The sequence below is a fragment of the Polyodon spathula genome, chromosome 2 (assembly GCF_017654505.1).
Source record: "Polyodon spathula isolate WHYD16114869_AA chromosome 2, ASM1765450v1, whole genome shotgun sequence".
NCBI lineage: Eukaryota > Metazoa > Chordata > Actinopteri > Acipenseriformes > Polyodontidae > Polyodon > Polyodon spathula.
The window spans coordinates 22,604,860-22,628,832 of NC_054535.1; the positions used below are offsets into that span (position 1 = coordinate 22,604,860).

Here is a 23,973-nt window from a genome sequence, read left to right on the forward strand (position 1 = left end):
ATTTAAGTCGTTTCCTGACGTGCCGGTAACTTGCATTGAACACAGCTTTTAGAATTGACAAAGAAAGAAGAAAAAAAAGTATTTAGAGAGAAACTTGAACTAAAACAGCCCCATAGTCTTAATATACATACACACAGAGATCAGGTAAATGTGAAAAGCCGTTTTAGTGTATTACCATCACTCAGGACTTAAAAAGGAAAATGTTAAATTAAATTAAAACTATGCCCATGTGTTGTTTAAAAATATAACCAGCGCATTACACTATGAATAGAATATTCTGAATATTTATTCTGGTTTTTAATACGTTACATTAACTAGTCCTGTATTTGTTTTAAACACAAGCCCAGTTAATATATGTATCTATTATACAAAAACAAGGCATTAAGCAATTAGTACATTTATTCGAATTCTATTAAAATATGGACGTGCAAAAATAGCCAACGTACATATTTTACGGATAATTAAATAAACTACTTATGTAAACAATTTTTGTTGATTAAATACATATTGTAAATATACATGCTCTCTGCATCAAATCTGTAGCGTATGTATGTTTAAGCCTAACACTACGTTTTCTTCAAGCGATGGGAATGCGAATAATAATAATAATCACTTGATACAATGACAGATAGAATATCTCGATGCCGTTGTGTTACAAAGGCTAATAATAATAATAATAATAATAATAATAATAATAAAACATGTGTATGTTTTAACTATGTTAAATATGTGCTTTGCATTCACGTGTTTTTTTTGCTGTTCAGTTAATGTAATTGTTAACATTTAATTGCAAACAAAGTAATTTTGTTTAGACTCGTATATGTTAAAAAGTTAAAGAAAGAGAAGCCTGCTGTCAGTATAATTTTGCTAAAGAATGTTTATTGACAGAGGTAATATTTATTTAGACAGCTTTGCCCAGGTGTTTGGCTTGGTAAACTAAGTTAAAACATCGATTCATTTAGTTACTGTTTAAAATGATTTGTAATGATTTGTGTGTGTGTGTGTGTGTGTGTGTGTGTGTGTGTAATGTGTATATGTATATGTGTGTGTGTGTAATATATATATATATATATATATATATATATATATATATATATATATATATATATATATATATATTATTATATATTCATGCGAGCTCAGAAACTTTGAACACAAAAAACGTTGAGAATTTTGTAAGAATCAGAGAAACTAGATAACTCAGTCTCGGATACCCTCTACCGGTTGGGATTTGGAATAACATCATATCTTTCACTTCTGCATGGTGTAGTTGTACAGTTAGTTTGGCATCACACCACCTGCGACTCTGATATGAAGCATAAAATAACAAACATTTAAAAAAGGTTACATTAGCATCAGTAGCAATTAGTATTCAGACAGATAAGGTACGCTTGACTCTTATAACATATAAATCCATAATACAGCAATACTAAAATAAAGTTAAGAAAATTAGACCGTGACGATGTCTTTTTGTTATGAAGATACCTCCGCGAAGAGTCGACATGTTCAGAGCAAAAAAGTAAAAATAAATAAATAAATAAATAATATTTGAGACACTCTTCAGGAAAGGTTTCAAATGCCTTTAATTAGATATTGCAAAACAATGTAGACAATATAACTCTGGTCATATGTAACTACTCTGAAACCATTGCGGGATATCACGCGATACAGCATTTTACAAGGCAATGAGATGGAGTCAGGGGTTACCAACAGCTACTGCAACACTGCCGGAAAAAGTCAAGCGTAGTTTTTGTATGTGTAAAAAAAATATATATAAATGATATTATTTTCATTTCATTTCTGTTTAATATCCTATATGTGTTATGCGTGATTCTCTATAGCTGGCTCTTTCAAGTGTATAAATGCTGTACTTTCTAACTATTGCAGCACAAGTTAATTCAGAAAATACTGCAAGTGGGGGAAGATTACCTGTATTACACAGGATTAAATGCTCTCTCTCCACTGATGGGCTTTATTGCAACACTTAAATGTTATCTCACCTCAACTGAAAAAAAAAAAGAAATAAGGTTTCTGAAAAGTTTCCTAAAGGCTTTTTTTAAAATGTATTTATTATTCCTTTGCTGGAACAGTGAAGCAATGGCAAATAATATAAGCAGAAAACAATATCAGAGGGTAATAAAATTAAACATTATGAACATACAGACAATGATCTTAAAGGGCAATGCACTATCATTCCATATTTTATTTAGACTCGTATATGTTAAAAGGTTTAAAAAAAAAAAAAAGTAGCCTGCTATCAGTGTAATTTTGCTGAAGCATATTTAATGAGAGAGGGAATATTTATTTCAACAGTTTTGCTATCTTATATTATTTAGACAGACTGAATACCCTAGACACGACTCATAGAGAAATACCTACTCTAACACTAACTTCAGCATTCAATCAAATCCATCAGTCACTTTACAAAAACAGAAAAAACACAGACTGACAAACTAGTCCCCTGGGCTCTGTCAACATTTCCCTTCTAGGGGATGCGGCACGCTAAAATAAAGTGTTACACAAATACAACATGCATAATTTCTTACATAATAATTTATAAGCTGAAGCGTTAACTACCAAAACACTGTGATGATTCAAGATAAACATCCATGAGGTATTTCAACCACATTTGAGAGCACTGAATTGTGTTTACAATAACAGCAATGCTACTGTACCATCTAGTGGATAAAAAGAGAAACACAGAACAGCCAAAAACAATGTTGTTAGCTTCACTATAGACATTTTGGAAGTAATTCACTTTATACAGGAACTACAAATGACTTTGGGTCTTACATCCCATACCTGTCTTTCAATAAATTACATTCTACATTTCATGTTGGGTGGGCTTAAGAAAATAGTTAATGGTGATACAGAATGCAGCATTATTAAACAATGTTGAGATACCTGTTTTATTTGTAGATACAAAACACCAGGAAGGGCTACGGTGACAATTTCAGCACATGAAGCAATAGAAAAAAATAAAGTGGAAAAAAGACAGTGAATACAAAATTATGAACGTGCAAGTTTAAGCCTTCACTTTCCCCTATTACATTTCCTAAAAATATGGCAACACTTTCATTTAAAGGGAATTTTTTTGTTTTATTAACTGATAACTATCTTCCCAACATGTTCATAAATGTCTTTTTTTTGTTTAATAATTAGTTAAGATACTGTGACTTTTGTCAATCATTTTTAACATTTGTTTCTCAACATAATGCCCTCCATAGAAATCAAATAAATCTTGTTCTTAATTACATCAAGTTGTACCTTTTTATTCAATTTTATTCAATTTAAGAGCATTGTCTTTCCCTCCCAACAATTCTGTAGTTGAAGTTATCTAACTTGTTCAGTAGAATCATTTCACATTTCAAGGATTTATTTTTGCGCTATTTTGAAATTTCTCTGTAGCCTGTACTGCCAAACTGCTGTCTAGAGATACAGTACAACCACATACTTTTGTTCTGTTTAACACATTTGCTTCCTTAAAAGATCCGATTGGTTCTTCCATCTTTATATCACTCTTACATCTATGTCTCCATCCACATGTTCTCTGTTAAACGTAAAAATTACACAATTATTTCAAAGATTTTTCAGTTCAAGGAAAATAAAGGCAACATTTTTTTAGTTTGATAGAAAGCATGAAAAACCAGTTCTGTGCTACAAAAAATGATTTCCTTGAACACATATATTTTCCAAGTCATCTTCTTTAAAGTCTCCTACTTGGGTCACTGTTGAGACGCTGTGCTCCTGTCCTTGTGGAGGTGGGCTGTAGGCGTGGTTCCTGAAGGATTCCTGATCATTCATTTCCTCAGCCAGCACAGCATCTTTGGCAGTCAGCGTATTTAACAGCATACCCGAGTGGCTTAAAAGAGGAGCTTTACCCAATGTTTCAAGCAGCAAACCGTTATCCACTTTTTCACTATGGTCGTCCCTGACAAGGTCTTCTTCATTAGATCCAAGCAAACGGGACAAGGAGCAAGATTTATCGGTAGTATGTACTTTTAAATGATGACTCAACTCCACTTGAACACTCTGTGTATCTGTAAAATCCCATGAGCCACCAGTAGGCTGAAACATTAATCCTGGGGATAAAGTTTCAGCATTTCCCCTGCAAATAACTGCCTCCGCCATCACGTGTCCCACAGTTGACCTTTTAGCTGTTAAAATATCACCAACACCTTGTAAACTGGTATATCCGAAGTTTTCTTCCTTTTCTTCACCTGTTTCACTTTTCATAATATTCACAGCTGACTCTTCGGCAGTCAGGGGAGATGTGTCTACCAACGTAGTATTTTGAATGGCCAGATCGATGTTGCCACCAACATTTCCACTACAACAAAGGCCAGACGCTAAAGTTTGTTCTTCCCCATCCAGTGAGTCCCCTTCACAGGTGATATTGTCATCACTTTCTCCTTCACCCCCTTCAGACAAACTGTTGTCCAGGTCATTCTCAGAATCTTCTGGTTCATTTCTAACATCTGCACCATGTGTAGGCCTGAAGCCTGAGGCTTGAGTTCCAGTCTCGCCTGCCTGGAAAGCTTCTCTCCTGCCCTCTTCTCTGTGAGCTGCAGGAGCTTGGCCCTCCTGTGCACTCCCGTTTTGCCGAAGCACACTAGGCTTCACCTGTTGGTGACACATGGGGCAGGTCTCCTGGACATACAGCCATTTTCGAAGGCAGTTGGCGTGGAAGAAATGGCCACAGTACGTCACTACTGCCGAATCCATCTCCTGCAGAGGGGAACACAAGCAAAGATTTCAAAAGTGGGTAATGAAATAACTGAAATAACTATGTTGCTGTATTTTAGTCATTTTGTGGTCAGAAAATATGCCCAGCAAATATAGATAATTTAAAAAGAAAACCCCAAATTAGTGCTTTCACAAACATACATTTTTCATGCCTGAATATTCTTTTTAAAAAATACAATATTAAAGTAAATCTCTAAAAGAGTAAATAAACCATGTACCCAGTCAAATTACCTTATAAACAAAAGAGAAACTTAACCTCTACAGTAGAATGAGTGTTATTTATTTATTAATCAAGCTAGTTTCCTTTGAACTATATATTTGTGATAGTCATTTATTCTGAATACATTTCAAGCTGTTTCTGTTCAAATGTTCATCCTAGCTCTGTTCAGAACTAGCACAGTATGTCTGATCTATTTGACTGGTTTTCCACAGTTGAGGAAATACAAATCAGACAAAAGAAACACACTACTGTATGAGACCTCTGAAAACAAATATCATGCTGGCAGCTAAAGTCAACTCCAGCTCCATTAAAAACAAAACACCCGTGTACCCCTGAAAGCTTGAAAAAAAAAATGAGTCCATTTACAGGACGAAACGGGAAATGTATTTGATTCCGTGCTGTGGATTCCTTATGTTGCCCCCCCCCCCCCCCCCCCCTTCGATATTTCACTATTCGATAAATAACAAACTGAGATAATTCCGTTTCTGTCAGTAAATTGTACAAGTACCGTATTTTACTGTACATGGACACTTCATTAATTTGTCAATATTTAATTTTTTTTGTTTTCAAGTCAGAACACACAAACAACAACAGGAAGCGCTGTTGCAATCAAGACCGAACATATCCCAGCACTCACCTGGAAGCAGATAGCACACACGTCACTGTGCTGCTCCAGCTGCTGCGCGGTCGCCCGGGGTAGCGAGTGGATCTTCTTGGCGGCTTCCTGTCGCAGCAGGAAGCTCTTCCAGCCAGACTGGGCACGCAGCCACACGTTGAAGTAGGAGTGGATGATGATGACGGAGGCACCCATCCAGCTCCACTCCCCGAAGAGGGACTCCCAGGTGCCGTAGCACACCACACACAGCGCCACCAGGAACTCCAGCACGCGGCTCACTGCGTTCACGTAATAGATGATCTCGTCCAGGCTCTCGATGGGGTAACTGCGAACTAGCTCGATCATGAACAGCATGTAGATCAGCAGGGTCCCCATCACCTGCAAAGAACAAGGTGGGAGGTGAGAGACAAGTTTCAGATCAACCTAAAGCACAAAGTATGTACATTTATTTGTGGGAGTGTGGCATTTGAACCTACAGATGGAGAAGCTCCTCTCTTTGAATAGCTTGTAGATTTTTCTATAATTTTGTCCCTTGGACAACAATTTTTTTTCTAAAAACTGCACACCTTTGCAGTAGCTCAGAATTGTACCTTTTCCTGTAACTTCAAAAGTCACAAGAAAGTGTTTTATTGATTGAACTTGACCCAAGGAACCACAGAATGCAGAAGTGTACTGAACACGAGTTACGTCATTATCATGCAGAAAACCAAAAGTCCTGTGACTTCTGACTATATGAAGTTTAGGGTATGCTTAAGAATATTATTATTATTTTATTTATTTATTTATTTTTTATACAGAGCCTTTCATAGTGGACCACCATCACAAAGCGCTTTACAGAGGTAGGCTGGGAACTGTGCATTATATGCAGAGTCACTTACAATAAATTGGACATTGATTTAACATCTCATCCGCAGAATGGAGCACAAAGATATTAAATGACTTGCTCAGGGTCACACAATGAGTCAGTCAGTGGCAGAGCTGGGATTTGAACCGGTGACCTTCTGGTTACAAGCCCTGGACTTGAGAACTGTGGATACCAGTAATCTTGTTTGTCTACCCAGTTAAAAGGTAAGACAGCCACACCTGCAGGGATGTCAACATGCAGCTGGAGACAAGGATCAGGAGCCAGAAATCCATGTGAAAGAACTGGGAGATCTTATAGGCCATGAACCCAGGGAACACCAACAGGAACAGGCACATGCTCACCCCTCGAAAATGCTTCAACACACTCCTGCAAAAACATCAAGAAACCAGCTTCATTCGAATGGAAGATCATTTCTATTAACACCCAGCACCGTAAACCTACCACTCCCCCACCCCACCTCAAACAATCAGAAAAGACCAAAAGAACATAAATGCTTGCTAACCTTGGTTAAATGAATAGATCGAAGCATAAATGAAAACAAAAAAAGAATGAAGGGAAGAGATCAAAACTGGCTTACACATGCAATTATAACAGCTTTAATGCCATTACATTTATTTTTTTTCAAATTATATACTATGGTTTTGGGTATTAATGGAGTGGTGTGCCATTTACAGAACTCCAGACTGTAGACAGGTTAGAAATAAATGGTAGGATATTGAAATCAGATTAAACGGCTTGGGTGTGGTTGATTCCATCTAGGCTGCGTGCATCACCTTTGAGGTTCTGAGTAAGGGGGTAACCTGTAAATAGGTTGATTTATAGAATATCCATGTTCTGAGCTGTAATAATATAATAATAATAATAATAAGTATTTGCCCTTTTTTTTTTTTTTTTTTTTTTTTAAGAATTGTCTGTTTCTTTGATTTACGTCCACTCCCTGGTTTACGTATTGCAATACAATAGTGAGCAGGTCACACCAGACCCACTGACATTGAAACTGCTATATCTCAGGATCCCTTTGGAGTGCCATTGATTTTGGTCCCATTTTATTGGAAATATCTTGATTAATATAACACTGGAAATAAAATGCAATAGCCCTGAAAATAATGAGTTTACCCACCATTATTAAAAACTAGTTTGCTAACACTTACAGATGGCCACATGGATTGATCTGACTTTCTACTAAATTTTATTTTCAGTTTAAGCAGGTTATTGTGGGAATGATGTTGGAGATACAACCCACTTAGAAACTTGCAGTCCTTCTGCTTTTAAAAAGGGTTTGCGAACCTTGATTTTACCTGACTTTCTACAACATTTCAGGTTGTTCTGTGACAATTTAAGATACTGTAGCAACTTTGTCGCTGGTAACAGATGACATCACAGTGATGACTACACCGACATTCACTGGTATAAGCAGCAACAATAAAAAAAAATAAGTGCAGAGCACAACATATCAGATACAAATATTTCCATAACAAGATGGCTTGCTCATTAAGATCATTTGAGTACATTTATAAAAAAAAAAGGCAGCAAGTGCCTAAGCTCTACAAACCAGCAAGGTTGATTGAATGCTGTAAAACTGTTGTACTAGACTGGTGGTTATGAGCAGAGTAGCATGTTCATTTTATCACATTCCCCAGCTCGAATAAGCAATAAATGGGTTTATAACTGGAAATAACTAACTTAGCACCTGGTTAGAAAAAATACCTGGACTGCAATTGAACATGAGGGTCAGAGTTGGGAACCACTGCCACAGATTATAAATTAAGAACCTTCACATTTCCACAACCCACTGTTAAAGAATTGAATTGAACAATTTGTGCATGCACTTTGTGGCAATAATATTGGAATGCAATGAGGGTGCCAGTACTGGACCTCCCTCTATCTGCCTCTCTGACCTGTTCCTTGAGGCTCCCAGGGCCAGGATGATGGGGTCAGTGATCTCAACCATGGACTGCAGCATGGAGGTGACCACAATGAACAGGATGATGCTAAGGAGGAAGGTGCGCTGCAGGACCTGCATATCCAACAGTCCAGTCTGGAGAGCCAGCAACAGCAGGGTCACCCCCTCGGTCACCCCCCTGGCAAGAGATAGGCAAGCAGACAGAAAACCTTTCAGATCTATTTTATATTACAGCATAGTTATCCAAACAAGTTTAGAAAATACCCTATTCAGACTAGTGATACTGGTCCTAGTCCATATCATATTAAGACCTCATCTTGAATACTGTGTTCAGTTCTGGTCATCTCGCTACAAAAAGGATATTGCTGCTCTAGAAAGAGTGCAAAGAAGAGTGACCAGAATTAAAAGGCACATCATATGCAGACAGGCTAAAAGAATTGAATCTATTCAGTCTTGAACAAAGACGACTATGCAGTGACCCGATTCAAGCATTCAAAATTCTAAAATGTATTGACAATGTCGACCCAAGGGACTTTTTCGACCTGAAAAAAGAACAAGGACCAGGGGTCACAAATAGAGATTAGACAAAGGGGCATTCAGAACAGAAAATAGGAGGCACTTTTTTACACAAAGAATTGTGAGGGTCTGGAAGCAACTCCCCAGTAATGTTGTTGAAGCTGACACCCTGGTATCCTTCAAGAAGCTACTTGATGAGATTCAGGGATCAATAAGCTACTAACAACCAAACAAGCAAGATCAGCCGAATGGCCTTCTCATTTGTAAACTTTCTTATGTTCTTATGTAAAGTGTAGCCTTTGTTTCACATTACTGATAATAACAAGATCCTGTGACATAACTTTGGTTTCAAAAGTGGGGGGACAGTTTCTTTAACTGGGGCATATAGTAATTAAATTTAAAATAAACACTTATTTCATTCAGATTGGCGTCTTTGCGGTCTCAAACGCCTACTTAGGAGGACAGAAGAGGCTATTTCACTGCCACTCTAACAATAATATCCCAATGTTCAAATATAAACTATTTTTTTATAGTACTGAGACCATAGACATCGGAAATGGTATCATGGTTGAGACCTTTTTCAATGAAAATAAAATAAATGAAAAAAAACCTATAGAAACAGTTCTTTACTACCAGGCTCTGCTTTCTCCTCTCTGCTTGAGATTGCCCACAATGCACTGTGTGCCAGCACTGCCTCAGTTGATTATCGTTTATTTCTGGGTCCTACTGGGGACTGCTCTACTGACTAGTGATTATATGAAGGCATTATTCAGAAATACAAGTTTTCGTACTGCTGCAATTTGAGGGAGACATTTCCCCGTCGTTGAAAAAAACGTGTCCCCCACATCCCCCGTGTAAATTACTCCCAAGTCAGGATCAGCTGAGAGAGCACATCATAAATCAGAGCTCCTCAAAGCTGCTGCCAAAGGTAAATTCATGCCCGCATTCCAAGTGTTGTACCCGCGATGCCAGCTGACAATCTGACTGATATATCAGTAGAGGAACCAAAGTCAATCAATCTACAATCATGTGTTCTTAAATTATTTTTAGGCTTTTATAGTGCTCTGAAATATTATCTACTTAGGTTTATTTAAGATTTAAACAGGTCAGGGAAATGTCAGCAAAATCCTCATTTCATTCCATAAGCTACCCAGGAAAAAAAATTGTAATATAAATTCTCTGCAATTTAAGTAGACCCCTAGTTATAACCTCACCCTTATGAGAAAGACACAAATATGCCCGTGGCCAAGTTTGCTCACCTGTGCATCACGTTTTCGTTGTGGACAGCAGCGTAGCCCCCCAGGTAGAACTTGCAGAGGTTGAGCAAGCCCAGGGCCAGGTAAGAAACAATGAAGGTGAGACCCAGTAACGAATATGGAGTACTGCAGCACTTGGACACACTACAGAGGGACAGAACGCATACAACATTGAGCTAAATATATACTGTCTGGAGGGATTTTATATGTCATGCACATCCATTCACTAAATGGGTCTCAAATGTGTAGTTTTGAATGTTTTGGCAAGTAAGCATCTTCATTTTAAAACCTGACATCCTGAACCACACTAGGTTAAAGAAAGCTCTGTTTGCAGGCCTAGCTATCTGCTGTCTTGCACTTTCATGGTGAGTTCATCTGGAGAGTGAAATTGTCCCCACCCCTTTAAGCATCTTTCCTGTTAGTAACCAACCAGCCGATTCCCCTAATGTCTGACATGCTTTGCAGCCACTAAGATTGTTGAACCCCAAACAAACAAACTGATAATTTATTTTTTACCTAGTTTAGAAGCAGTGTGTGTTTTTTTTTTTTAAATGAAATTGCAATGCCGTGCTTCTTTTGAAATTGCACATTTGAGACCTACATCGGCTACAATGGAATTGCATGACAGGTAAGATTTATGAAAGCAGTTGGTTAGCTGTTAGTGTCGCGTACCTGGTAAGGAAAACGTAGAGCACTCCCTGCTGGCTGGGGAAGTTATTTCTGGCAGTTGCAGAAGAGTAGATCTGAACCACGAAGAGAATGAACCAGAAAACACTTAAGAGTGTCGGAACAGCAAACTGATTCCACAGAGAAATCCCCACCGCCAGCAAGCGGTACAGCTCAGTGATCTGAGGAAACAGGCACAATCGAAATGCAAAGGTTCCAGCGTCAGTCCAACAGACTGGCAAGAAGGAAATGTTCATACCTCTTTAAATACATGACAGAAAAAACTACAATAACTGCCAAACAGGATTGCCCTTATGCTCTCACCATGAATTAACAGATTTTATCGCTTTAAAAGATTTTGTTCATATACACACACACACACACACACACACACACACACATATATATATATATATATATATATATATATATATATATATATATATATATATGTGTGTGTGTGTGTGTGTGTGTGTGTGTGTGTGTGTATATGAACAAAATCTTAGAAGTATGGAATAGACCCATAATGGGTACGAACTTGCTTGCATAACTATATATATATATATATATAGACAAGGACAACACACACAACCACAACCGAGTGTAGATCTGTAATTGCGAAGGAGGTTCCATAAAGAAAGTCCCCCCACTCGGGGGGTGGAGGTTAATACCAAGAAAAGGAAAACAGAAAAATAGTTTAATATATAATTTTTTTCTCAATAAAAAAACTTGTTTTTCCCCCTTAACAGTGTGGAGTATAGTTAGATAAGTGGAAAAAAATCCTAATTTAAATGCATGCAACTCTGAGGCACTGACACAACAAAATGTTAAAAAAAATTCAAGGGGGTATATATATTGTAGAGAATATAAGTATTACTAAATGTAGAGCAGGCACACACACACACACACAGTACTGTGAAAAGTTTTAGGCAGGTGTGAAAAAATGCTGTAAAGTAAGAATGCTTTCAAAAATAGACATGTTACTAGATTATATTTATCAATTAACTAAATGCAAAGTGATTGACCAGAAGAAAAAACTAAATCAATTCCATATTTGATGTGCCCACCCTTTGCCTTCAAAACAGCATCAATTCTTCCAGGTACACTTGCACAAAGTCAGGGATTTTGTAGGCATATAGTCAGGTGTATGATTAAACAATTATACCAAACGGGTGCTAATGATCATCAATTCAATGTGTAGGTTGAAACACAATCATTAACTGAAACAGAAACAGCTGTGTAGGAGGAATAAAACTGGGTGAGGAACAGCCAAACTCAGCTAACAAGGTGAGGCTGCTGAAGACAGTTTACTGTCAAAAGTCATACACCATGGCAAGACTGAGCACAGCAACAAGACACAAGGTAGTTATACTGCATCAGCAGGGTCTCTCCCAGGCAGAAATTTCAAGGCAGACAGGGGTTTCCAGATGTGCTGTCCAAGCTCTTTTGAAGAAGCACAAAGAAACGGGCAACGTTGAGGACCGTAGATGCAGTGGTCGGCCAAGGAAACTTACTGCAGCAGATGAAAGACACATCATGCTTACTGGTCAGAAGTGGCCTTCATGGAAGACTTGTGGCCAAAAAGCCACACCTCCGATGTGGAAACAAGGCCAAGCGACTCAACTATGTACGAAAACACAGGAACAGGGGTGCAGAAAAATGGCAGCAGGTGCCTGGGACTGATTAGTCAAAATTTGAAATATTTGACTGTAGCAGAAAGCAGTTTGTTCGCCGAAGGGCTGGAGAGCGGTACACAAATGAGTGTCTGCAGGCAACAGTGAAGCATGGTGGAGGTTCCTTGCAAGTTTGGGGCTGCATTTCTGCAAATGGAGTTGGGGATTTGGTCAGAATTAATGGTCTCCTCAATGCTGAGAAGTACAGGCAGATACTTATCCATCATGCAATACCATCAGGGAGGCATCTGATTGGCCCCAAATTTATTTTGCAGCATGACAACGACCCCAAACATACAGCGAAAGTCATTAAGAACTATCTTCAGTGTAAAGAAGAACAAGGAGTCCTGAAAGTGATGGTATGGGCCCCACAGAGCCCTGATCTCAACATCATTGAGTCTGTCTGGGATTACATGAAGAGAGAGAAGCCACTGAGGCTGCCTAAATCCACAGAAGAACTGTGGTTAGTTCTCCAAGATGTTTGGGCCAACCTACCTGCCGAGTTCCTTCAAAAACTGTGTGCAAGTGTACCTAGAAGAATTGATGCTGTTTTGAAGGCAAAGGGTGGTCACACCAAATATTGATTTGATGTAGATTTTTCTTCTGTTCACTCACTTTGCATTTTGTTAATTGATAAATATAAACTATTAATATGTCTATTTTTGAAAGCATTCTTACTTTACAGCTTCCTTTTTCACACCTGCCTAAAACTTTTGCACAGTACTCTGTGTGTGTGTGTGTGTGTGTGTGTGTATATACACACACACACTAGTGCTCAATCCTGTTTTTAGGCCCAGAGGTTAAAATTAATGTAAGTAATCAACTGAATAAAATTTGGAAGGGGGTTACATTTAATTTAGGGTATACAAATGAACGACAACCAGGATAAAGACCTCATAACCAAAGTCAACAAATAAAAAAAAAAAATAATTGCATGACTATGTTTGCCAAAAAGATTTTTCCCCGTATAAAAGTTAACGGACCAACCAAGTATTTAAAGTTCTGGAAGAGAAATCTCAACTTTGCCTGTTCTATTTCTAATTTCTCATTAGAGTGTCAGTTTACCTCAATCTGCAGAACTTCCCTGTAGGCAGACCTGGCCAATTTGTAGGGCACAAAGAGGTTTGAGAGCAGGAAAGCGGCCACCTCAATGGCAGTGAGGACCATGGAGAAGTTGTTGACTGTGAGTAGCATGTTGTGAGGCACAGCAAACAGTCTGGCCACCAGGGGAAGCAGATGAGCAGAGAACAGCCAGACCTGCCTGGTCTTCATCAAGAAAGCACAGAGCGTGCTCAGAATGACCTGACCTAAAAACACAAACACACACACACACACACACAAACACAAGTAAACTGGGTAAGCATCTTCTGTCACACCTGGTGTCCCATCACACCTGAAGAGTGAAGGGTGTCTCCTTATGAGCTTGGCTTCAATTCTTATGCAAATTTAAGGAGAAAAAAAATAATAAAATCACTACCACCCCACAATGTAATGCAATGCAAATGCAGTTCATGCAACTTCAGAGGCCAAAGTAAGCATTCTTTCTGGGGTGGAGATATTAGATACCAGGCTTTTACTCAAGCTTCTATTACTCTGTTCCTTGAGATCTTACATGTTATCTACCACATGAAGGACTATGCATCCATAACTTTAATTCTCATTAATGCATAGAGCATATGCAATTATTTCCATAAGAATGCAGCTGATTTTCAAACCATGCATTTAAAAGTGCACCGTCATGTTACCTGCTGGTACAAGCACTGACAATAACAGCAGTTGAAATTACATTTTGGGGTAGATGTAAGGATATGCACAGAGTGATTTGCCGGTGCAGTGCTAAAGCGTCATTGTCTCACTCCACAGGTCATCCTTGATCCAATAGCTGAACTGAGACCCCAGCATCAAACTAGGCACTGCTATTCCTGCACATGTGAAAGTGCTGTGTTCTCTGCACTAAGCCTCTGGTTCCTTAAAGACCACAGTTGGAATGTCTGAAGGGATAGCCCAATCCACTTTTTCCAGTGCTAGGCACATAGCTTGATGTCATGCTGAAAAGGGCAGGCCAATACATATCCTAAGGATACTAGCATAACTGATGTTGGGAGGCTTTTCCAAATAACTCAGTTTCTTTCCTCCTTTTTTCTGTGCACCAAGAGGACTTTACTGCCCTTTCTCTGACATATGTATTTTTTTGTTTGTCACACAATGCCTACTGCTCTCTGTACTCCCAAATCCATCACCTCTGGGCTGCAAGCGTGGCCACTAAATAGACTGATGCGCTCACTGCGACCCTCGTTATCATAATTGCGGATCATTATTTGTACGTGTCGAGTAATTTGTATTGCTCTTAAGCTTACATAGGGCACAGCGCATCTACCTCTTTATGGGTTAACTTCGGAATACAATTGTATTGTTTATTTTCAAGAAACTACTACAGTTAATTTCCAGACAGAACACTGAAACAAATAATCATCTAGTCTGCTGGGGACCAAAACGCCATATAAATACAGTGATGCCTCAATAATTCACATTCATGAATTCGAAATAACGGAAAAAAGACGGAGCACTATACTGTACATACCTACATACAAAGTTTACATTGTACCTCAGGCAAACGTATGTATAAACAAAACTGATACTTTTAATACAGGGCTCTGATTCTGACAGGGACACAGTCATTTTACAAAAACAACTTACTTGTCAGTGCAGTAGCAAACCGGTTGAAAGCCAGGGAGTCCAGATACACTGCTCTGTCATAGCCATGCTGAATCTCACCCTGCACATAATCCCTGACACAAAAACACAACAGAACATTACTTTAGGATAGGGGGGGAGAGAGCCCTGGTATAGTACACTGGTCTTCCATTGGGACCTGCTTCAAATCAGCCAGAGGAATAAGACTCTGATTGGTTTAGGACCCAGTCCAGTGTTATTCAAGCAGACCACCTGGGATCAGAATTGCTTTTCCATACAGTTCTACAATCAACTGGCCTCCAGTGGAATATATGACATGTATATTTTCTATAAAATACAAATATAAAATGTGTGCTGAATGGAAATAAGCATTACTTGAGAATCATGTTCAAGTAAATCTTGCTAACAAAACAAATAAGTAAAATGCATGCTCTAGCACTGGTGCCTCAGTAAACTATACAAACTGAACAGAGATACCTCCTTATATGACAAGGCCAATACAAAGATAAACAACCTGTAGAGAAAACTGTTTGGTGAGCCTTACCTACCCAACTTCAGAAACCTCAGTGAAATTAAAGCCAACCAATTAGTCATTCATTTTTTTTTATAATTATTTTTTTTTTGGAGTGACAGATAGCTCAGTTACATAAAGACACCGGTCCTACTCAAATGACTTGAACAAACCGTGAATGCTCTGGTTTCTTCACTGTTCTTATAAACAAGGTCAGACAGTTATTCAAGCTATTTACCATACCTGGAGATCTGGTGTCCCACATAGATCAGTAAGACTGTGAGGATGTAAAGATACAGCTTCACAATGTGTCTCAGAGGCAAGACCAGCACAACAACACTGAAAAGATGACCTGCGAGTAAAAACAAGACTGACTTTCAAAACTGACATGCTTATTACATGGAAATGGACAAACACTATGGGCTACCATGGGTAGCCTAGAAAGCACAGATTCAGTGTGAGAAGTCTGCAAGGTGGTTAAAGTGTTTAGCAGGGAGTATGTTCCTTAATGAATGCCTCCTCTTTTAGGGAAGCTGTGGGGTGGAATGTGAAGTCTGTTCTCCTGAATGGTCCTTCGTTTTTAAATCTGCTCTCTTTAACACCAGTAATTTGTGCATGGATTAGGGGTCAGTTAAGATTACACAAGAAAAGAAAAAAAATCATTAACACTTTACTTACTGTAGTAGACATGTCTTAAATTAATGTGTTAAGCAATTGGCAGAATGTGCTTGCTACAATCATGGAACACCATTCTATGAAACAATCAACAGTGCTATTTTTAGAAATACTAAAAGTAACTGAATAAATTAAATTACCTTTTTATTTTTTTTTTTTATTAAGTCTTTCTCAGTCTTTCTTGATCCCATAAGCAGCTTCTTGAAGGATCCCAGGGTGTCAGCTTCAACAACATTACTGGGGAGTTGATTCCAGACCCTCACAATTCTCTGTGTAAAAAAGTGTCTCCTATTTTCTGTTCTGAATGCCCCTTTTTCTAAACTCCATTTGTGACCCCTGGTCCTTGTTTCTTTTTTCAGGCTGAAAAAGTCCCTTGGGTCGACACTGTCAATACCTTTTAGAATTTTGAATGCTTGAATTAGGTCGCCACGTAGTCTTCTTTGTTCAAGACTGAACAGATTCAATTATTTTAGCCTGTCTGCATATGACATGCCTTTTAAGCCCGGAATAATTCTGGTCGCTCTTCTTTGCACTCTTTCTAGAGCAGCAATATCTTTTTTATAGCGAGGTGACCAGAACTGCACACAATATTCAAGATGAGGTCTTACAAGTGCATTGTACAGTTTTAACATTACTTCCCTTGATTTAAATTCAACACTTTTCACAATGTATCCGAGCATCTTGTTAGCCTTTTTTATAGCTTCCCCACATTGCCTAGATGAAGACATTTCTGAGTCAACAAAAACTCCTAGGTCTTTTTCATAGATTCCTTCTCCAATTTCAATATCTCCCATATGATATTTATAATGTAATCTCCCTGGCTCACTATATTATGATAATTGATTCTACTTTTGTTAACTGTAAAAGTTAAGCCTAAATGCAATGTATCAAATTACATAGACAGTTTGTGTTACTTAATGGGCTAAGGGGCTTGTCATGGAGGGGGGGTGGGGGGATAGTGATGAGGGGGGGCACAGTTCATGACCTGAGAAAGTCCATGGAATGCCAAACACAACCCCTCACTGCACTAGTGAGAACCCACAAGTCTGACCTCTGCCCATCATGGAAACCTGGCGTATGACCATATTTTTATTAAAAATGTATAACCCTACAATGAATATGGAAGCAACTACTAACCAAGCACCTGATATTACACCTCAAATCTGCTCCACTGTCGTAACAGGACAGAGTCTGGGCAAGAAACGGTGACCCCACACACTATAATAGAGCATCTTAACCACTATACAAAAGAGCGGGACTCATACGATTTCATGGTTTTCAAGCTTTTAACCTTGTCTAAATAACAGTGGACAGAATCCATAACGGCAGTGTAGCACACAACACTGCCTGTTACACTCGCCTGCACTGAACAGCCCTGCAACATGGAGGTGCATCATCAGTCCTGGGAGGGAAAGCACATTTGCAAAAAATTGAGTGCTACATAAAACTTGCAGGTTGGGGTCAAGTCTATGTTTTCAAATCAAATTTTATTTCAAAATAATTGGAACTTGGGATTTTTTTTTTTTTTTTTTTAAGTAATTGGTGTCCACAAGTGGCTCACCTGGTAATTGAGAAGCTGGGTGAAAAATGTAAACAGGCTTCGTTGTGGGATCAGAGGACGCACACGGCACCTTGGGTGTCGTGAGCCCTGTGACGAATTGCTTCGATGAGGTGAAGAGCGTTTGGCCATATAGTGTTGCCACCCGTTCTGGTTTTGCCTAGATTGTTCTCTTTTTGAGGCAGCTTTCCTTGGAAATCTGTAAAGCTTCCCGGGACACTGCCATCAAAGTATATAACGTGTATTTACTTGTTTATTGTACGAAAGGACTCTGGTGTCCGTTTTTTTGTAAATCAGAGGTGAGAACCCAATAGCTATACCATATGGCGAGAAAAAATCGGGGTAAAATAATAAGTCAACACAGTGAAAAAAAAAATAAATAACTGGAATTAAAAGTTATTCACCCCGACCCTGATAACTTGTATTTCAATTACTTGTCCAACCCTATACAACCTGTCATACTGTATACCAATCGCTGGTGTGGAAAAATACATACACGCTCATATGTACGATATCTTAAAACAACAGGACAGCAGCTTGATAAATGACTTATTTACTTGTAGTTGTCGTTAACAAATACATGTCTTTCTGTTAGGTTGGCCAAACAAAGGGGGGGGAAAAAAAACAAAACACAAACATTAAAACAGGACATGTGCTAGATAACGCCTGCATTGTGAATGTGCTTACCTAAATAATAAATGTTCCAGATAACGTATTTGTATTTAAACATCATGTCTTCATTTTTGGACCGAAGCTGTTCTGTAACACTGTCGATGTCAAACTTGTACAGCAGGTCCAGAAGAAGAATGCTCGGTACCCTCAGAGCGACATTTGCAATTTCTTCCAGTCTTGGCATTATGTATTTATTTCGTATCGTCTTAATGTTTAATTTCCTCCAGGCAGGCACGGTACTTCGATACGTTACAGAAAAGTCAGCATTGCATTTGTTGTAGTTTAGAAAAACCACGTCACCTTTTTTTCGAATGTGTTTGCCAAGTCTTGTAACCACGTCACGTTGATTTATTTATTTATTTATTTATTTTTTTTTACTGCTGTTCCACCTAATGCAAAACAATTCCACTAACTTGACTTTACACATTCAAGCACAAGTATGTGCCGCATTACGTTTCAATATGTTTATATCCGACAACGAAAAGACTTTGTTGTGTTATAAACCTCTTTTATTTCTTCCGTCGGCAGTACTGCTGCTGTTTGTCATCCCGTTGTTGCTCAGCTCAGGCTACAATGCAACCAAAAGACATATTTTGCTTACAGTCTTGAACTCCGTGATGCAATTTTGCAGAGATTATCCATCTATAATGACATAGAAACATCATTTATATATTTTTTTTTAAAAAAATCGTTTCTTTCTAACGTTTTAGAACCACTAAATCGTGTGTTTCCTGCTTATGCCCAGCCATGCTTGTGAACTTTTACCCCACAGCAAGTACGTAAACCAGAAGCGACGTAATGAAATTAGGTCACTCTCCAATACCTTCTCCGGAATATTTCTGCATACGTTGCGAGGTTTCCCAAGCAGTGTCAAATGCTAACTGTACAAGGTTCATGCTATTTTAAACTGCCATGCTCTTTTAAAAATTATTATTGAACATCTCTGACGTTGCCAACGTTGGGTGGGTTTTTGTTTTATTACAAAACCCCGCCCACTTCTTCCTGAAAACCCGCCCAATCAGGAGCGTAAATTGTGACATCACCATCACAGCTGATGGTATTCCCGATTGTAACAAAAAGGAACTTAACTACAGTATTTGTAACCCTAATTTTTTACGTGTTTTATATGCTTAATTACCAGGGATCCTGGGAATCTGCTTGCTGTGGAATAACTTGGAAAAACACCGCTTCTGTGCTGTTGGATAATTTTTTTTTGTTTTACACTTGCAAAAAACATGAACGGCATTCTTTTTGGTTGTTTGATAACTAAATCAATACACTTATCATATATAATCATCAACACAGTTCATTTTGCTAGCCCAAAAATTAGGTACCCGCCCAAAGGCATTTATTTTTCACAATAAAACCCGCCCAACCCCTGTTCACAGTGCGATCTTACAGTTTCGCCACAGTCAAACCATAGCATATCTGCTTCGAACATCACAGCACCGCCCTTGCCGCATTATTTTGCAATGCCTTACACTGGTCGCCAGTTAAAACAATAAAAAAGATACGTTCTTAAGATTTAGCTGTCTATAGCTTGGTCTTGTTTACATTATCGTCAGCATACTTTAAGTGCTTGGAAGCTGAGATTACTTTTTTTAAACCATTACAGTACTGTGAGCGATAATCAGTTTGAAAACCAAGCATTAATCACCGATAATAGATGCGGTGATTCCGTGAGTGCTCCGGGGCTCAAGCATCAATGTGGGAAACACAAAGTCACGCATAATGCAAATAAATCATCTGTTCTGACAAATTATAGTGGCGATCCTTCACATATTCAAATCTATTTATACAAAGTCTCCCAGCTTTCTTGAAAAGAACTGCATTTCCCTCATTTTTATTTTGTATTTGTTATGCTCTCAGTAGCATCCAACCTAGTAGATTCAGCGTCCGTCAGTTCTGGTAAATTCTGCTGTAAGCTACTGGTGCGTTTTTTTCCCCCACTGTTAATTTAAAATAAATAAATAAATAAATGTAACCCCCAACGCCACAAACCAGCCAGCATTTTTGTAAATAGCAACACATGCAACGAACCAGAGGTGCCGCCTTAGATACAAAAGTGAGGGGGGGGCAGTGATTTACATAGAAGACCTATAACACAGAATAAATCACAAATCTGCATTATCGCTCCACTGTAGCAACACTCCTATAAACAATCAGTAAAAAAGATTCCTCCACTTCTCATTTTTTGATTCAAAGACGTTGCCAATCTCTCTCAGGTCAAGGTTGGTACATTTGTCCTTGTAGGTATGGAATACTGCAACGCTGTTTAGTCTTTGAGCAGTTGTTGTGGCTCACAGGTAGGTTTTCAACCTCCTTAAAATGAAGAAGACCTATGCAGAAGCTGATGATGCTGGAATAACAAGGAAAAGTCTTACCAGTTTTGCCACTTTAGAACGGGCAGCCACAGGCAGCATTTTTTTTCCTTTGCTATGCCATACACTGAGTTTGCACCTTTTCCACACATGAGCTCTGGCAAGACAGCTTACTGGTTCTTCAGTCCTTCAGAATCTAAGTCACTTCCAAAATGAGAAGTCACTTCTTCAAATGCTGTGAATGACATATGGTTGGGCAGTGTGGCAGAAAACAAATAGGCTCTCTATCTTCACATAGATCTCGTAGCTATCCTGATCAAACCTTTCCTTAATTTGGTTGATTAATGCATCCAAAATCTGAAAATGTTTGTCTATAGTAGTCTTCTGGGGTGCTGAAGCTGTAAGCTGTGTCAGAACTTGAATCCCTCTTTCTAGGATAACTCCTTTGCAGAGGAAGCTGAGGTTCATTTACTTCAAGGTGTCTTGTTCATCTGAACAAAGTGCAGACAAGACTTCAGTAGTTTTTGCTTCAGCAGCACACAAATTGGGGTTTAGTAAAATACAACTGAGTGTTTCTACTGGTTCAAAGGTAGACTTAGAAGCCATTAAGCCAAAAAGAAATTGGAAAATCATCATTTCCATTACAAAAAACGTCTGCTTTTGTTCCACTTTCACTTCTGTCTTATGAGGCAATTGTTTCTAAAATATTTTCTAAAATGGTGTAGAAGTGCAGCAACAGTCTTGACACGTACTGCCAATCTTGTGAGGCACAGAGTTTTCAGTACCAGACCTCACAGAATCGTTGCTGTTTTCAAGTCTTTTTGAGTTTCACGTTTGGCGGACATACAAACAAAAGCTGATATAACCTTGGTGTACTCTATGGTATCTCTTGCCAGAGGCACAGAATGAATTGCTTCCTGCAGAGCAAGGTTCAAAGAGTGCGCAGCACGGTGTATAAAAAGCTTTTGGTTGCTCAGCTGCAATCATTGATCACACACCACGAAGATGACCAGCCATATTCGCAGCTCAATTATAGCATTGGCCTCGCAGGTTTCCTAAATTAATTTAAAAGTGAATTAATGCACCTTTTGTCATCCTTACAATGATTGCAGAATCCTTAGTAGCACACTCATAGAAGCCAAAAAAGTCTTCATGTATTTCAAAAGTATCTGAAATGTGGCGAATAAGTATTGCACTTTGTTCTTTCATTGAAGCATCCATTGTCCCACCATCAATGAGGCTAAAGAATTCATTGCTTCTTATTTCAGCTAACACTTTCCTCAGAAGTTCTACAGACATACAGTTCAAAAGCTAATTTTCTATTTCATAAGAACAGAATGTTTCCCGTCTCTTAAGCCAAGTTGCTGAACTGGAACATCCTTTGCTCTTAGCTGAAGCAACTTCATAAAATTGCTGTCTTAGTCTGTACCGCCTCTAATAGCTAGACCTTGCTCACCTAAGAAAAGCAATGTTCCCATTACCTTCAAAAAAGCCTCCAGGCTAGTAACTTGGTCTTTCTTTTTTGATGAATGTAAATGATTAATTACAGAAGTTGACTACATATAAATAAGCCACTTTATTACAGGTTCTTTGTGGAATGCAGAAGCCTCTTGTGTTCTAAACTTCTCTGGCCCTGTCTTCCAGTTACAGAATCCTTTTATGATGAAGGCATCATTGGCACATTTTGAAAAATGCAGCATTTTAAGTCCATAACACATTTTACATATGTGAAAAAACACTGTGTTGCTCTCTGAGCACCAATCAAGCCAATTCCAAGATTCAAACCATGATGTCTGAAAAGGTCGTTCCCTATTACCTTTTGTTTCTGACCTGCCATATTTTTAGTTTGGTGGGGCTGCAAATGTGCACAGATGCACATCAGTGCTATCTTCTTTATTGTGTTCAAATGTGAGACTCTCACTGCATGATTGTTGTCTGTCTGCATTTGCTGGAAACACGTCACTGCAGATGACCTCAGAATTCTCACCCTGGTCATTGATGTTCTCTGATGAACAATAACATGAACATTTTATTTGTGTCATCTGTGTCAATTTCAGCGGCGCTTCGCCGTCAGCAAGGTGACACGGCTCAGATAATTTTTTTCCTCTGTCATCCCATTGGTGCTGTCAGTGTCAGTTTATCAGCATGCAATACAGTAGTCTCTCAGTAACGAGGTGCAAATAGGTGACTGATCAATCTATGGTAGCATTTACTAAGGTTTCAGCCTATTTTTAGGGACACCAACTGTTGTTGATGATTCCAACTTAGGCACTTCACATCAGGACTAGCAAGTTTAAATCAGGACTAGCAAGTTTCAAAATGTACTAGTCCTTTGGACTAGTAACACAATATTGTTAGTTTCTAACCCTGGTTTAACCCTTAAAGTGGTTTTGTGTACCACAGGGTAGACCATCTTTAGTACACTCTATCTGTCATATCTCATTGTTTGAACACAAACTGGGCGTCTTATTCCAGGAGATACGTTCCCTTTAGCAGCCATGCAAAAGCACTAACATTTGCTTCTGTTTTCCATTCAACAGGCCTGATTGAAAACTGTCACGGCTGCTTCAGGTCAGTGCGGGGACAGCAATGTGGTAATTTTAATAATTTGTATATATTTTTTCACATGATTAAAGTGCAATAACTGCCAGATCCTATTTTTAGGCAGTCAGTAAACAGGTCCATGATAAATCCAATAATAAATATGCTTAATTACTCTAATTAATTAATCTATTTTAATGTTCTGTATCTCCACAGATACACCGCACATAAAAGATCAGTGTGCCCATAAACTAACTATAGGATAAAAACTAAGACATAACATTTTAAACAGTATTTTAACTTTTAAATCCAATAAAAAGTATGAACTTGCATGACTATAATGCACAATATGTTTGTAGGGAATTACAGCAAGTAATTTCTATGGCAGGCCCCATTGTCACACAATGCTTTTTCCACCAGATTTGCCACCGGATGTTGGCTCAAGTGAGGAGGCAAATAGATCTTGTATCATCTTGTATCAGAGAGTAGACGTAGGGATTCCAGCAGTGAACAAGACATATTTGAGTCCACAGAATACAA

The 23,973-nt window shown here is 38.5% G+C and overlaps 1 protein-coding gene across 2 annotated transcripts; it reads right to left on the bottom strand.

Moving 5' to 3' along the window:
* Positions 1-1,574: 1,574 nt before the first annotated feature.
* On the bottom strand, positions 1,575-19,496 carry LOC121294134 (RING finger protein 145-like). Of its 2 annotated transcripts, XM_041217723.1 has the most exons (10): positions 18,587-19,496; positions 15,910-16,018; positions 15,159-15,250; positions 13,527-13,768; positions 10,795-10,970; positions 10,126-10,266; positions 8,346-8,528; positions 6,666-6,813; positions 5,604-5,960; positions 1,575-4,728 (listed from the first exon to the last, which is right to left on the bottom strand). In XM_041217723.1, exons 1-10 carry the CDS (start codon positions 18,753-18,755, stop codon positions 3,658-3,660), a joined length of 2,688 nt encoding a protein of 895 aa, XP_041073657.1. In that variant the 5' UTR covers positions 18,756-19,496; the 3' UTR covers positions 1,575-3,657. The 2 variants fall into 2 exon arrangements, with proteins under 2 accessions (XP_041073657.1, XP_041073665.1); XM_041217731.1 differs by lacking the exons at positions 15,159-15,250; positions 15,910-16,018.
* Between the last annotated feature and the right edge of the window lie 4,477 nt (positions 19,497-23,973).